At 43.0% G+C, this 16,482-nt stretch overlaps 1 protein-coding gene across 4 annotated transcripts in view; it reads right to left on the bottom strand.

Annotated features, from left to right (window-relative positions):
* Positions 1-12,553: 12,553 nt before the first annotated feature.
* The window catches only part of ATF2 (activating transcription factor 2), a 99,563-nt gene continuing 95,634 nt past the window's right edge, over positions 12,554-16,482 (bottom strand). For 3 of the 4 annotated variants that reach the window (XM_073646894.1, XM_073646896.1, XM_073646895.1), the window contains one exon: positions 12,554-15,506. In XM_073646894.1, the coding sequence (XP_073502995.1) occupies positions 15,280-15,506 (227 nt within the window). In that variant the 3' untranslated portion in view covers positions 12,554-15,279. The remainder of the gene's footprint in view (positions 15,507-16,482) is intronic. The other variant, XM_073646897.1, reaches the window with a different exon arrangement.

Genomic DNA, 16,482 nt, shown 5'->3' with positions numbered 1-16,482 from the left:
CTAGGTTGGACTCACTGGACGAAGCGAGCGAGGTATCAGGTACAGAGTATAGGAAAGTCTCTGTCCATTCACCACCAGGTGGCACCCCGAAGGATTCTGAACACAACTGGAGGTCCTCCGCCTGGTCGGAGGGGTGTAGAGACTCAGGAGTAACCTCTGCTTCGGAGTACACTAGGTTGGACTCACTGGACGAAGCGAGCGAGGTATCAGGTACAGAGTATAGGAGAGTCTCTGTCCTTTCGCTACCAGGTAGCACCCCGAAGGGTTCAGGAGACAACTGGAGATCCTCCGCCTGGTCGGAGGGGTGTAGAGACTCGGAGGTAACTACCACTTTGGGGTACCCATTGTCAGGCTCACAGGACGAAGCGGACAAAGTATTGTGTACCGGGTGTAGAGAAGTCTCTCTCCATTTGTCATCGAGTGGTATCCCGGAGGGTTCAGGAGGCAACAGGGGATCCTCCGCCAGGTAGTAGAGGTGCACAGACTCTGAGGTAACCACAGCTTTGGAGCATCCTTGGACATGCACACCGGTTAAAGAGAGAGAAGCATCTGATGCCGGGTGCAGGAAGTTCTCCTGTGTGGAGTCTGGATGGGCAGAAGTCTCTTCAGCCAGGAGAACTGGTGCACTACCCACGCACATTACCCATTGGGGTTTCTCCGGGATACAGGGAGATGAAGCTTCAGTAGGGACTTCAAGGTTGGGGTCAGGAGGTCTCAGGGAGGACAGACCCTGGCGTGACGGCTTGCCTCTAAGTCTAGCACGTCTGGACTGCCTCTTGAGGTTGAGAGAAGTATTCCGGAAAGCGTAGTCACCCTGTGAGGATTCTGGGTGGGCAGTAGTCTCATTGGGCTGGAGGACTATTGCGCTACCCACACACATTACCCGTCGGGGCTGCTCCGGGATATTGGGAAGTGAAGCTTCAGCAGGGGCTTCAGAGTTAGGGTCCTCGAAGACCATACGAAAGGCCACCAGGAAGGCCTGCAGGTCAAGGATGACAGGATCCCATGCTTCCCATAGGGGGGTGACCCATTTCAAGGCATCACCCGCTAGGTAGTCAATCATAAAGGCCACTTTAGCCCAATCGGAAGGAAAATAGAGAGGGTAGGCCTTAAAGTGTAGCATGCATTGCTCCACAAATGCACGACACTGTCTTGGATCCCCATAGTAACGTGGCGGATCCGCAGGAACGAGAGCTGATAGATCCATCTGGACGGGTGCGTAATTCGCCTGGAACTCAGCTAAAGGGGGAAAAAAATTTATTTATTTATTTTAATGCATGTATTCGCTGGAAAAACTTCTCAAAGAGCGAAGGCCGTGGGGCTCAACGGGAACCATGGCCTGAGCATGCTGTTATGCACACGCCCGGGCTAAGCGGCGTGTGCGTGTGATTGGTAGTGATTCCACTGGACCGTGCCGGAGAGTGAATGCCTGGAGGGGCGTGACTAAGTATTCACCCGATCCGACCAGGGTCGCACGACGGCATACGACGCCAGTGCACCAAGGAGGAACCGAGCAGAGGGACCAGGTGCTACTCCAGGACAGACCCCGGACACGGCTGTTGACCCACACAGGGGAATACAGGAACAGGCTGGTAGGCTGGCACACAGACTGGAGGGTATAGGCAGGCACGACTGGTATGCAGGCAGGCGGGTATACAGGCAGGGGGGTAAAGGCAAGCACAACTAGAGTGCAGACAGGGAGGCACTAGCAGGTAGGAACACAGGCGGGATAGGACCCAGTACACACCGGGACTCAGGAACAATACAGGCAGAGGGTTACAGGCAAGCACAGCTAGAGTGCAGACAAGGCTGAGCAGGGAGGACAGGGCTCTGTTCACACGGAACAGACAGGAAGGGAAAGACAGAGCCAGATACTCACACAGTACTTGCAGAGACAACAAGCAGGAGTTAGGTACGAGTTCAGACTCTGCAGAAAAAGGAAGGGAACGGACATAGAGGCAAAACAGGTAAAGGACAGGAGAGAGTTCAGACTGGAACTGAGTGTACGGAGGAGACCGACACTGCAGAGGGATACAGGAGCGGGTCTGGGAATACGGCCCCCAGAGAGGCGGAACGAACAGGCAAGGAGCGTGTTCAGACAGGACAGACCAGACGCAGGAGCGGGTCTAGGAAATCGGCCACTAGAAGGCGGAACGAACAGGCAAGGAGCGTGTTCAGACAGGACAGACCAGACACAGGAGCGGGTCTAGGAAATCGGCCACTAGAAGGCGAGAGGAACAGGCTAGGAGCGTGTTCAGACAGGACAGACAAGAGAACACAGAAAGGAGTCAGTTCAGACACGGGAGCTGATACCGCAAAGCAGGAGACATACAGGACTCAGTTCAGACACGGGAACTGATACAAAAAGCAGGAGACAAGAGACGGGACCTGGCACCTTCAGAGTGCAAGCACACACTGAAGGAAACACTATGCTCAGGCAGGGATAGAAGGGAGCTGCTGAGCTATATACCAAGTGACAGACAGCAATAGGCTGAGGACGCACAAGGGGTGTGACCCACAGCAGGTACAAAAGGCAGGAAGTGATCGGGCGCCGCCCTTAAGCAGCAGAAACAGACACAAACAGACAGCATGGAGGGAAGCCAGAGAGACATTCTGGACAGGAGATCAAGTGCGCCCTCTTGCACAGTGGGAGATGGACCACCATGCAAGGACGCCGCCAGGTATGTTACACTGATGTAGGTCCAATGTGTTTTATCAAGACCAAAGTCAGCGCAGCCGTCTACCAGGACATTTTAGAGCACTTCATGCTTCCCTCTGCCGACAAGCTTTTTGGAGATGGAAATTCTCCAGCAGGACTTGGCACCTGTCCACACTGCCAAAAGTACCAATACCTGGTTTACACACAACAGTATCACTGTGTTTGATTGGCCAGCAAACTCGCCTGACCTTAACCCCATAGAGAATCTATAGGGTATTGTCAAGAGGAAGATGAGACACCAGACCCAACAATGCAGACGAGTTGAAGGCTGCTATCAAAACAACCTGGACTTCCATAATACTTCAGCAGTGCGACAGGCTGATCGCCTCCATGCCACGCCGCATTGATATAGTAATTGATGCAAAAGGAGCCCGGACCAAGTATTGAGTGCATTTACTGAACATACATTTCAGTAGGCCAACATCTTGGATTTTAAAAACATTTTTCAAGCTGTTGTTATAAAGTATTCTAATTTACTGAGATAATGACTTTTATGTTCTCATTGGCTGTAAGCCTTGATCATCAACATTAACAGAATTAAATACTGGAAATAGATCACTGTCTGTAATGACTCTATATAATATATGAGCTTCACTTTTTGTATTGAAGAACTGAAATAAATTAACTTTTTGATGATATTCTAATTTAGTGAGATGCACCTGTATATACCTGTGCCAGTGTCTTGACTCCAGACTGAACTTCTTGGGAATGTAGCAATATATTTCTTGATTGCATGCTATAGCGCTACAGAGTGCTACTTTATTTGTTAGATATATATGGAGATGGCTACACTTACTATATACCTGTACACACCTGTTTTCTGTTTGGAAGTGACGGTCAGTCTTTTGTTATTTATATATAGGCCCTCTTACTGAGCACTCCACCCATCAGCTTCTGGCGATTTTAATCATAGCAGGATCCTATCTACCCACATAATTGTAGGCTTCAGCCTAGGAGAGGATTCACATTAGATAGGTTCCCAGCAACGAGAATCGTCTTATTGTGGCTGCCGGGTACACATGAATTTGCCAGTTTATGCGCTACGTATTCTCAATTGTTCCCATTTTCTAGAGCAGTTGAGAAATCTTACTCCAGTCAGGAACTGGAGAGATTTTAGGTGTAGGGAACACTGCAGCTGGTCATGAATTAGACGAGCTGTGGTGTCACGCCTCCATCCCGCCACAGCTCTGTCCATTTTGGCAGAGCTGGGAGAAACTGGAGTGAAAATGCCAAAAGCTGCAAACTTTTGGTGCAACTCCAAATTGCGCCAACATTTGGCATCTTTTTTTAAAGCTTTTACACCATTTTTTGGGGTGTAAAAGCTTTGATGAATCACCAGCACCACCAACTTTTTGAAAAGACAGAGGAGCTTAGTAGGGGGAGCCGTGGCCTAATGAATTCATTTTAATTTAAACAACAAAAGTGGAGTCAGTTATAGGAAGAATGTACTGAAGGAAGTACGCCTCTTGATACAGAGTCTGCAAAGGTAAGAATTTATGAAGACTATAAAGTGCCTGTTTTCATGAATGGGCCCTGTAGAGTCTCTTGACGCTTGTGCAGTAAGTAGTAAGCTCCATTTTGGGGAGTATTAGGGCCCTTGTGCATTGTTGTGCATGACCGCTTGTGAGTCTTAGGAAAGAAAGAGAAGATCTTCAGCGCACCAGAAAAGTTGGAGAGCTGCGGATCTTTTCTTTTTTTTCTTCGATTTTAGTGTGTCCTTTGACCGGGATATTTTACTGCTTGCATTCTGCTTGTTTTGTGGACCTTTAATTGAAAAGTGTAATACTTCCATGCTCCTTTAGTGCCGGGGTCTCAAACTCGACTGGGTATATGGGCTGCAAATAGAAAGTGACATTTTTAGTGATACCATTTTTTATTCTATACACCTGTTGATAATTTTTTGTACATTTTTGGCGTGTTTATTTTATTTTTTTTAAATGGCATCCATCGTACGGGGTACAGTTCCATAAATTGGGTCTATGTGGCAAGAACAGATGTGCACTTTTTTGGTTTACTTTATATATAAAACAGCATTTTTAGTGGCAAAATATTTTTTCATGCTTTATTTTGAAATTTTTTTTTTTTTACATTTTTACAATTTGGATTCCAATTTCCCACATACAGTAATATTGTCTTACAATTAGCACCATAACGTAATTCTGATAAACACCTTGTAGTAATGTGCCCCATCCTGGTCCCCATCTTTATTCAACTGAAATAAAGCGCTGCCGTCGGCCGACTCCTGGACCGGGCTAAGATCGTCAAGGGGTCTACGGTGCTTGCGGGCCGCATGAAGCAGCCTCAGGGGCCGCGTGTTTGAGACCCCCCTGCTTTAGCGTGTCCTGCCATGTTTTTTTATAAGCAGAATCGTTCTATCAGAACATTTCTAAATCTGATGCATGGCAGCTGAAAGTTCCTCTAAATTCATTAAAGGGAACCTGTCAGCTGATGCTGCCCGATCCATAAGCAGACTGTATGAGACAGTGGCCGCACGATTCAAGCCATATATGTTCAACTCTAAAATGCTACGGCGTTTAGAGTAAAACATAGTTTAATAGGCGCCGGGCAGTGAGCCGTGCTTTAGACTAGTCAGACAGGTGGGTCCCGGCGGCTTCTCTCCGCCCACTGCCCTTCAGTGATCGGTCTCCGCTTATATGTGTGTCTAGGGAAAGACCGATCCCTGAAGGGCAGCGGGCGGGGAGAAGCTGCTGGGACCCACCTGTCTGACTAGTCTAAAGCACGACGGCTATTAAACTAGGTTTTACTCTAAACACCGTAGCCATGCAACTCTTAAGGAATTTGGCGAATCTTACTCCAGTGAATTCCGGATCTAGACTGACATATAAATTACCCATCTTCATGAATTCCCACCTCAGTCCATTTTAGTTTAGCGGTGTATATATGCAGCAATCTCTTAGCTGGACTGGGCTGCACAGGACCATATTGTCATCATATTCCACATACTGCCAAACCTACATGTCATGCTTCAACTCAAGTGACCACAGAGACTGTCTTATTCTTGGCTGGGCACAGAAAGTCTTCTATGAGCATCACTAGAAATAATTTCTTTTCTGGAGCTTAGGCCGAAGAATTATGGAAGACTAAAATAAAGTATATGACCTCATTCAGTGCAATGGTAAAAAATAATACACAAGCTATCCTATAACACTAAACTATGGTATTAAATCCGACCCCAGTATGAAGCGCTCAATTGATTTCTTCTATTAAAACAGATTACAATATAAATTCTGTACCAAAGAAAATGAACAGGAAATTGGAAATGTGAGACTTGCGTTTTCTTATTATAGCCCTGAAAGAAAAAAATATGAAGTCACAATAGAAAGAAACAGTGTCAGATATATGATGATTGGAAGCAAGAAGAGGAAGCTAAATGTGCCAAGCACATAGCGCTATGTTGGCTGCATGGCAGCTCGGTGGCTCAGTGGTTAGCACTGTAGTCTTGCAGCACTGGGGTCCTGGGTTCAAATTCCACCAAGGACAACATCTGCAAGGAGTTTGTATGTTCTTTGTGGGTTTCCTCAAACACTCTGAAGACAAACTTATAGGAAGATAAAATTGTGAGTCCCAATGGGGACAGTGATGATGAATTAATGACACTACATGAATTATGACAATACATGTCACTGGAGCCTGGGCAAATGATTACCCCATAGATAGTCACCAAGAATTTATCTGTTCACCAACCATGACCACCAGAGATGCGGACATAACTCCTAATGCATTATATGGAATCTATCAGCAGTTCCATGCTTCTCAAACTATGGGCACCATGAAATCGTTTACTGCCATGAGCTTCCCTGATGCTCATGGCAGTAAACAGGGAAGATGTGTCCACTTGGTGGCTTCCCTCTGGCGTCTCCTTCCCAGTCCTCCCTGATTGACAGGCTTCTCCATTTAGAGAAACCTGGTAATAAAGCCAAGCTGGGTGATCAGAATTTTTTTTCTTTTATTATGCTTTGCTTATATAGCGCCATCATATTCCACAGCGCTTTACAGACATCATCACTGTCCCCATTGGGACTTACAATCTAAATTCCCTATCAGGATGTCTCTGGGGTGTGGGAGGAAAACTGGAAAACCCGGGAGGAAACCCACACAAACATGGGGAAAATATTTAAACTCCTTACAGATGTTGTCCTTGGTGCGATTTGAACCCAGGACCCCAGCGCTGCAAAAGCAACAGTGCTAACCACTGAGCCACCGTGTTGCCCAGAAGTTGGAAGGAGCTGCCCAGCAGATACTACTACTTCCACACCTGGCTCAATTTTTAAAAACTATAGCAAATAAAACTATATTTACTGTACACTACAATGACGAAGCCTCTTGTTATCTTTTTTTTTTTTCTTTATTGTTCACTTGTATCCTAAATGCAAAGATAAACATCTTTTTAAATAGTCCTCATTAAAAATGTTCAACTTTTTTGCTGCTGCAGAATGTCTAAAAGACCTTTCACTAGCTCAGTGCTTTTGAAAAATTGTTTCAGATATGTCAGAGCTCCTGCAGGTTCTCTGCCTCCCTTCACTAAGGCTGTGTGCCCACGTAGCATTTTTCAAGCGTATATGCTGCGGAATTTCCGCAGCGTAAACGCTTGAAAAACGCATGTATATCCGCACCCCATGGTCCCCAATGGGATTCCGCAAGTTCTATGCACATGCTGCGGATTTTTCCGCAGCGTTTATGCCGCGTTCAAAAATCCGCAGCATGTCATTTAATTTTGCGTTTCCGCAAGCGGAATTGCCTTTGTCCAATGCATAAAAAACGCAAGGCAATTCCGCATGTGGAAAACGCGTGATAAACGCGCGAAAAATGCGCGATAAACGCGTGCGGAATTCCGCATGCGTTTTTCCGGGAGAGGACTTGCATTTATGCAGCAGAAATTTTCTGCTTCATAAATGCAACGTGGGCACATAGCCTAACAGTTAGAGATAGCAGGAGGGAGGAGAGGATTGCACACAGATCTGCAGTAGATAGAGGATGTCAGGGCCTTGCACAGAAAATAAGCTATTGACAAGGAGGAAAGCATATGGAGAGGAAATAAATACAGTATTTCAGCTGAAATTTGAAAGCGAGAGAAGACAGCAGCACTGTGGATACAGACAGGGCTAACATCCAGCCTGTATTACCGGGAGAGACACTCCTACAAGAGAAACATACATTATCCTTTTCATGAAGATCAGTGCATATAAAACCCCAACCCCAACCCCCTACCCAATATAAAAAAAATTCTAAGAGAAGTCGATTGATTTTTAAAATGTTTATTTAAATGTACGTTTATGTGCTTGCCTTCTAGACAGATCATAAAGACATTTTGTAAACAATGGAAATACAGTAACTGAATAAGATTATTAAAAAATAAAAAAACAATTTTAAATAATGTCTTATTTGTTTTATACATAATTTACTCATGCAAACTGTACTAAAAAAAAAATGATGGCGTACAGTTTGTGAAATGTTAAATCCAGAGATTAGAAATTGCTACGCATAGACTCGTCGACAAGTTGCAAAACGGACTTCAGAACAAATCATTTACTCGCTTATTTCCAGGACACAGATGCACATTGTTTTCCTAATATTGAAACTAACACCATTCACCAAATACATTTTCTCTCCATACTCACAGAATGAGATCATAATTTACAGCTGCGACAATTTTATAATACAAAAAAAAATGAAACGTATAAATAAAGTGATAAGTGTCCGCGCTAGAGATTAAGAACCGAGAGTTGACAAATTATCTTTATATTCAACAACAAATAAAATATAAAGCTTTCCTGCAGAATTCACATTTGACGTAGCTGAGGTTAACTGGCATTAGAAGAAAAAAAAAATCTAAGGTGTGAGCCCCTTCAGCTGAAAAATGAAAAAAGAAAAAAAAAAAGGAATAATAAAAAAGGTAGTGCATTGTCATTAACTTGGATTACTGCAGCTTCACCCAGTGCTTAATTCGTGCTGACTTACATATACTCCAAGATTTGACAGATACAAATCAACTTAAAGTGTAGGTTTACTTCACATATCACTCTAAGATGCAACTCTTAGTTATAGCTGAAACAGTCTGGTTCTGTGGCCTATAGCTGAAGTCCGGCTATGCATTTCGGACCTTAATCCTACAGCAGAAGTCTGGGTATGTGGTCTGGACTGTGCCCCCCATACCAGCTGCCTAGCAGTGTAATATTGACCACCAATATAACAGCAGGAATTTAACTATGTGTTCTAGGCCTTCACCTACAGTAGAAGTCGGTCTATGTGCTCTGGTTTTGTAGTCTGGCCATTTAGTCTAGACTGATGGCTTTAACAATAGTAGTCTGGCTGTACCGTCTGGACTGCACCCTATAACAGATATAGTCTGGACTGCTCCCTTAAAATAGTTGTCTCGCTGTGTAGTCTGACCCACCCAATATAACAGCAGTAGTATGGCTGTGTAGTCTGGACCGCCCCCTTTATCATCAGTAGTCTGACTGATGTCTTAACACCGTAGTCTAGCAGTATCATCAGGGCTGAACCCTGTAACAGCCGTCATCTGGACCTCTCCCTTATGATTATTGTCTAACTATTTAGTCTGACCCCCCCACCATAAGGGCATTAGTAAGGCTGTGTAGCTTGACTCTGTAGTCTGGACCGCCCTTTATCATCAGTAGTCTGGCTGTTTGGTCTGGACAGATGCCCTTAACAGTAGTAGTCTGGCTGTGTCATCTGGACTGCACCCTATAACATCAGTAATTTAACTGTGCAGTCTGTACTGCCCCCTACAACAGCAACAGTCAGTAGTGCTCCCATATAATAGTTGTCTAGCTGTGTAGTCTGACCCACCCCACCATAAAGGCATTAGCAAGGCTGTGTAATTTGGCTTTGTAGTCTGGAACTCCCCCTTTATCATCAGTTAGTTGTCCAGCAATGTAGTCTGACCCACCCACTGTAATAGTAGTAGTCAGGCTGTGCAGTTGGGACCTTCCCCTATAAAATGAGTCTGGCTGTGTAGTCTGGAGTAACCCCTATAAAAATAGTCTGGTTGTGTAGACTGGACCTCACTCTAAGATAGCAGTCTGGCTGTGTAGTCCAGATGTCTATAACAGCAGTCCGGCTTTGTAGCCTGGACCACAGATCAAACAGCAGTAGTATCTATGTGGTTTTAGCGATAGATATTGTCGGGTTTGGCCAATGGTCTAATGTGTATGGGGGCAGCGGCCAAATGATGGTTAGGAGTGATGTCGATCAGGCATATCTGATTCCAGACTGCAGATCATATTGTTCTCCAAAAATAAGCCGCCGGCCGACATGTCAGTTGGCAGCTTTCTGAGAGAACACAGGAGTGCTCGGCTGAACATACACTCTTGTGTATGGGTGAGTGCCGCTGGCCGACAAGTCAATCGGCAGCTTTCTCAGAGAACACAGGAGTGCTCGGCTGAACGTACACTTTTGTGTATGGGTGAGTGCCGCCGGCCGACAAGTCAATCAGAAGCTTTCTCAGACAACACAGGGGCGCTTGGCTGAACGAACACTCTTGTGTATGGGTGAGTCGACTGAGATGGCCATCGACCGAATAATTTTTTGGCTGCCCTTCCCTTAGCCAGGAGTTGCCTTAAGTCTTGATCTGTCACCTAACTTCAAAAGTCTATTACAAATGAATTCATTTTCAGACTTTCCAGCTATTCGTTACGTCAGTTTTAGTGGTAACCTACACTTTAAGTAAGATTTTTGCATGTAAAATACAATAAATAATTTTAGGTTAAAATGTCGGGTCCGCAACCAATCACAGGTTGCGATGTGAGGAAAGAAAATCTTGTATAACCCCCTATTTGTCACAGGTATGCTGCTAAAGTAATCATTTTATATACAGAAGAATCGTGAGAAAACTGATTTAAAGTCAAGCAAACACTTTTTCCTTTCCTAGTGATCCTTGAAATATTGCATTGTGAATGAGAATACATAATGGCACATTGAAAGAGGACTCAATATCCTACAGGCAACCTCAATAATGAGAATGTGTACCTTACAATCATCTCCTCCGACACAAACTACCTTACATTGTGGAATGTTAGTTATCAATCACACACATAAATATATAGATTTATATACATATACTTTTTATTTTTAACCTGCAGTCTTCTAAAAAGCCAGCGTCACATTGAAGGCATCATAAAACATTCAGGCATAGATTGCTGGCAAAATCTATGGGTTTCACTCTCCCCTTCCTGCTCCATTACACTCTCCTGACTCACACATTAAAATATTAAAGGAGTTCTCTAACAATATACAAATAGGGGTAAATAACAAAGCACTTAATCTATTGTATGTTTAAAGGCAAACATTTACATTTTCTCAATGCCTTAAAATGATAAAATGAAGCAACTTTGTAACAGGTTTTGTTTGAGAATGTCCTACCAGTTTGTGTTTACATCTACAGTTGTGCTCAAAAGTTTACATACCCCAGCAGAATTTTTCCTTTCTTGGCCTTGTTTCAGAGAATATGAATGATAACAAAAAAAAACTTTTCTCCACTCATGGTTATTGGTTGGGTGAAGCCATTTATTGTCAAACTACTGTGTTTTCTCTTTTTAAATCTTAATGACAACCAAAAACATCCAAATGACCCTGATCAAAAGTTCACATACCCCAGTTCTTAATACCGTGTATTGCCCCCTCTAACCTCAATGACAGCTTGAAGTCTTTTGTGGTAGTTGTGGATGAGACTCCTTATTTTCTCAGATGGTAAAGCTGCCCATTCTTCTTGGCAAAAAAGACTCTAGTTCCTATAAATTCCTGGGCTGTCTAGCATGAACTGCGCGCTTGAGATCTCCCAAGAGTGGAGCAGCTTCCGGGCTGATGAGTGCAAATTTGCCTCCAGTATTTGCTGATAATGTGCTGCATTCATCTTTCCTTCAACCTTTACCAAGTTTCCTGTGCCTTTGTAGCTCACACATCCCCAAAACATCAGCGATCCACCTCTGTGCTTTACAGTAGGAATGGTGTTCCTTTCATCATAGGTCTTGTTGATCTCTCTCCAAATGTAATGTTTATGGTTGTGGCCAAAAAGTCCAAATTACCTTGCTCCAGAAGTTTTGAGGCTTGTCTCTGTGCTGTTTGGCGTATTGTAGGCGAGATACTTTGTCGCATTTGCGCAGTAATGGCTTTCTTCTGGCAACTCGACCATGAAGCCCATTTTTCTTCAAGTGCCTCCTTATTCTGCATCTTGAAACAGCCACACCACTAGTTTTCAGAGAGTCATGAATTTCAGCTGATGTTATTTGTGGGTTTTTCTTTGCATCCCAATTTCCTGGCAGTTGTGGCCGAAAATTTTGTTTGTCTACCTGACCGTGGTTTGTTTTTTTACAGAGCCCCTGATTTTCCATTTGTTAATCATAGCTTGAACGCTGCTGACTGGCATTATCAATTCCTTGGATATTTTTTGTATCCCTTTCCTGTGTTATACAGTTCAACTACCTTTTCCTGTAGATCAGTTGACAATTCTTTTGCTTTCCCCATGACTCACAATCCAGAAACGTCAGTGGCTGGATGAAAGATGCAAGAGTCTGTCTGGATCCCCGAAACTCACTCAGCTTTTATGCACACATACTGATTACAAGCAAACAGGTTGAGGATGTTACCTTTAGTAGCCATTCAAACCCATTTGTGTCAAATCCTGTGCATGTTATCAGGCCAAAATCACCAGGGTGTGTGAACTTTTGATCAGGGTCATTTGAATGTTTTTGGTTGTCATTAAGATTTAAAAAGAGATAACACAGTAGTTTGACAATAAATGGCTTCACCAGACCAATAACCATGAGTGGAGGAAAAGTTTTTTTGTTCTCATCCATATTCTCTGAAACAAGGCCAAGAAAGGAAAAATTCTGCCGGGGTATGTAAACTTTTGAGCACAACTGTATACATCTCCATGGTAACAGACAACAAACAAACACTGTGTAGTCAGATCCTACAGTTACACTCCCTTTTTTTTCTACTTCTGACAAACCTACCAAATATGCCCTAGCACATAGCAGAGGACAACTAAAAGAAAATATGACACTGCAATAGGTTTACGCTGAGTTTGCAAATTGTTTTTTTATTAGGATCTATTGCAATGTTGCTTCAATTTTAATTTTAGACTGATGGGGACAATATAAAAATTGTAAAGATGTACATAGCCTTTAAAGTGAACCCCAGTATGATTAGACTTATTATCCTTCAGACTCTCTAATTAATGGATTAATGGACAATAGAAAAAAAGCCACCCATCCAGCACTTTCTTCCTATTGTGGATTAAGTATAGGTGGCTTCATGCTATTCCCAGCACCTAGGAGAGCATTGGACATTGCAGACATGGTGACCTGAACTAATATATACATTTTTTCCCCATCTCTAGTTAATGTAATTTATTATTTGCCGTTTTCACCAGGCAACATAAATATCTGGACAGTTAGCAAATCACATACACAGAAAAAATCCAGTATGCTCCTTAGTCCATTGGTGGTGCATGCTAATGATGGGCCACAAATTCTTCCACACCCATGATTCCCTTTGCCTATATGGCCATCATTCTGCAACACGGTACTAAAGAATAGAGTTTTTTTTCATTTGTAGAAGAGGGCATAAGTAGGTTGACTAGCAAACGAGATTTTACATATTTATCAAGATGAATGCAAACTAATAGCGCCCCCCAGAGTCTGAGCCATAATTGCAAAGATTTTTATTCTGATTGTTATATAGCGCTGTACAGAGACTGCCATCATGAACATTGGTGCTTGTCGTCAACTAGGATAATTTTTCTCATATTTTAGCCAAGCACAAACTAATAAAATTTTCATGGATGCTAATTAACCCATCACTTTAATTGAAAAGTGTAGCAGTAAATCATATGCAAGTAGCCTCTTTAGAGAGGAAGAGGACTTGAACTCTATCGCCACCTGTTGGATGTAGCAATCCTAAAAGTCAATATCGACCCTTTAACAAGCCTTGCCACATGACTTAGAATAAGAAGCCAAACTAGAATCTCCATTTGCAGATATGAGTTTCGGGGTGTTGCCCCTCCTCAGTGCAAAGCAAGAGATCAGATTTGGTTAAGTGAGAGGCTTCTGAGTGGGGATCTAAGGGGAAATGTTTCTCCTTGAGGAGGAAATCATAGTGACTGGCCTACACATACTCAAAAATTGAGGAAACATACAAACCTCAAGTACTTGTTGCTTTTAGTTCCAAATCTAGAACCTCAGTGGTGCAGGTCAATAGTGCTAGCCATCGAGACATCCTGCTGTCCCCACATCAGCACATAGGGGGTCCAAATTCCAACATACTGTACCAGGAGATTTGAATACAATAAAGGGGTTGTCTTAACCTCTTAAACTGTCAGCTATAGAGCTTGTAAGCGCAGTTCTAAAGTTCTCCAGATCGTTTGATCCAGCTTCTGTACCCCTGTGCTCTTCAGATGCTCTAGAAGCATCAGAAAGAGCACAATTCAGACCAGCAGTATGACCATGTCGCTGATCTAAATTGACAGTCTTCAGGAGCACACTACTCTCTGGCAAGCCGGAAGCCGGGAGGCTGGGAAGCGGCGTGCTCCTGAAGAAGAAGATTACAATAACAATTTAAGTACCTTGCCGTATATTACAAAAGTATATTGCCAAAGAACTCCTTCTAACTAATGATAGTGCTTACACAAGAGATAAGTACAACTCCGCTTCCAAATAACTTGAAACTTATTTTTCATTGTATCTAACGTATGAATATAGGTCTTTTGGGAGCCGGAGGATCATATACAGAGGTGTAGTGTATTTGCACTCCATGATTATGGAGGTTCTTTTCACTATTTTCAGTTAGTTTGCAAAAGAAAAAGAAAAAAAGGCAACTAACAAGTTATTGCACTTCGACTACAAATTTTGCAAATGAAAAGCAATTCATTTTTCATTTTCTACATTTCGAATGTAAAAGTGTGTTGATTTCCGGAAAGCTAAAATGTTAAGCCATTAGAAAGGGAGAAGACATAAATTATGAACAACATATAAATAATATCTTTCGCTATTCTCCCTTTCCAGCTGTGCAAATTAAAAAGAGGGAAAAAAAAAAACGGCAAAAAGATTAAAAGCAAAAGCGATTTTGTCTTTCTTTCTCACGCCTAGTGCATTATGACCTGAACAATCAAGATCAAAAGGGACTATGCAACTTTGGTATAAAGGTGACATAGTAATTATAAAGAGCATAGTTTCTGCCCTGGGTTTCAGGAGATCGTCCCAATATTGTTTGCAAGAAAATAGGGTTATGATTTTTTTTTAGCCCCTCTAGTCAAACCTACGATAGGAAGAGGAAGGGGTCACATTAATTGATTGAAAGCAAAAAACAAAAAAATCTTTGAAAAAGTTAAGGAGATTAAGAGACATTTGATCCTGAAGAAGGGCAGAATGTTTTCCGTGGTGGCTACAATGTAAAACAGAAAATAAGAGTTTACAGCAGTTTCACCTCTTAAGATAAAGACTGGCCATTCACTGTTTTTTTTTTTTTCCATCTGAAGTCACCAATCATTTGCTAAAATCTGGCATGGGACATGTTTCTAATCAGCTTCCTGAAGGTTGCGTCGGAGGAGGGGCCATAGTAACGTGTGCGGCAGCTGGTTTCGTACTCTGATCTGCCATCTGCGTGAGAACAGATGTCGCTATTGCTTCCGCCACCGAGGTGGAGCTCACGCCGTTGGAAGTGCTGATTGAACTGTGCTGGATTGCTTCTGTCTGTGGGCTGCCAGGCATTGAAAGGTCTTCTGAGCTTTCATCTTTTTCAGCATCTACTAATAAAATAAAAATACAAAATATATATTTAGTGCCTAAGTATAATACACATTTATACTACTTTATCTACAGTAGGATTAATCCCTTAATTGAGTTTTGCCTTCTTGCCTAAATAACCAGGATCACTTACTCACAGGCTGAAAACCCCCAGACAGGTATAAAGGGCTATTCTGTCGCTTCCCAACGCGCGTTTCGCGTTGCCCGTGCGCTGCCTTCTAAAGGGAAGTGACTTTTTTTACATTTTTATCTACAAAAAACTCTGACTCTCTCTGGTTTTCTTTGTTTGATGGAGTTGTGCGGACACACTCTCGCTTAAGGGTGTTGATGTGCCTTAGTCAGTATGTCTCTGGGAATTTTGTTAATAAATGTTTAGAATCTAAAGCTGTTGTCTGATTTTCATAGCCCATATTTACACTATTAGTGCATTCTGCGTTGATACATTGGGGTCCATTGTGCATAACATCTCTCCCTTTTGAGGATCTCTGCGGATTTCCTAGGAAGCTAAATTATTTTTAAAGAAAATCTATCACCAGATTTTTTTCCCCTCCATTTGAGAGCAGGATAATGTAGACCCTGATTCCAGCGATGCGTCACTTACTGGGCTGCTTGCTGTCGTTTTTATAAAATCACAGTTTTATCTGCTGCAGGTCTAGCAGCTCTCTGAATGCCGAGCCCTGTATAACCCCGCCCACATCACTGATTGGCAGATTACTGCTTATGCACACAGAGAGCTGCCAATCAGTGGTGGGGGTGGGGTTATACAGAGCTCATGAATATGGAGGATTACATGACACCAGGATTACTTGTCCTCTGGTGATTATCTCCTGCTGATAAAACAGTGATTTTATCAAAACTATAACACACAGCCCAGTAATTGATACATCACTGGAACCCGAGTCTCTGCCCCTATATTATGCTGCTTTCAGATTAGGTGGCAAATACCCGCTGACAGATTGCCTATTACTAGGCACAATG

Source organism: Phyllobates terribilis, unplaced genomic scaffold (assembly GCF_046119375.1).
Source record: "Phyllobates terribilis strain yellow unplaced genomic scaffold, ASM4611937v1 Scaffold_9__5_contigs__length_417890890, whole genome shotgun sequence".
Taxonomy (NCBI): Eukaryota; Metazoa; Chordata; class Amphibia; order Anura; family Dendrobatidae; genus Phyllobates; species Phyllobates terribilis.
The sequence above is the reverse complement of the archived record's forward strand: the minus strand, read 5'-3'. Positions and strand labels throughout refer to the sequence as shown.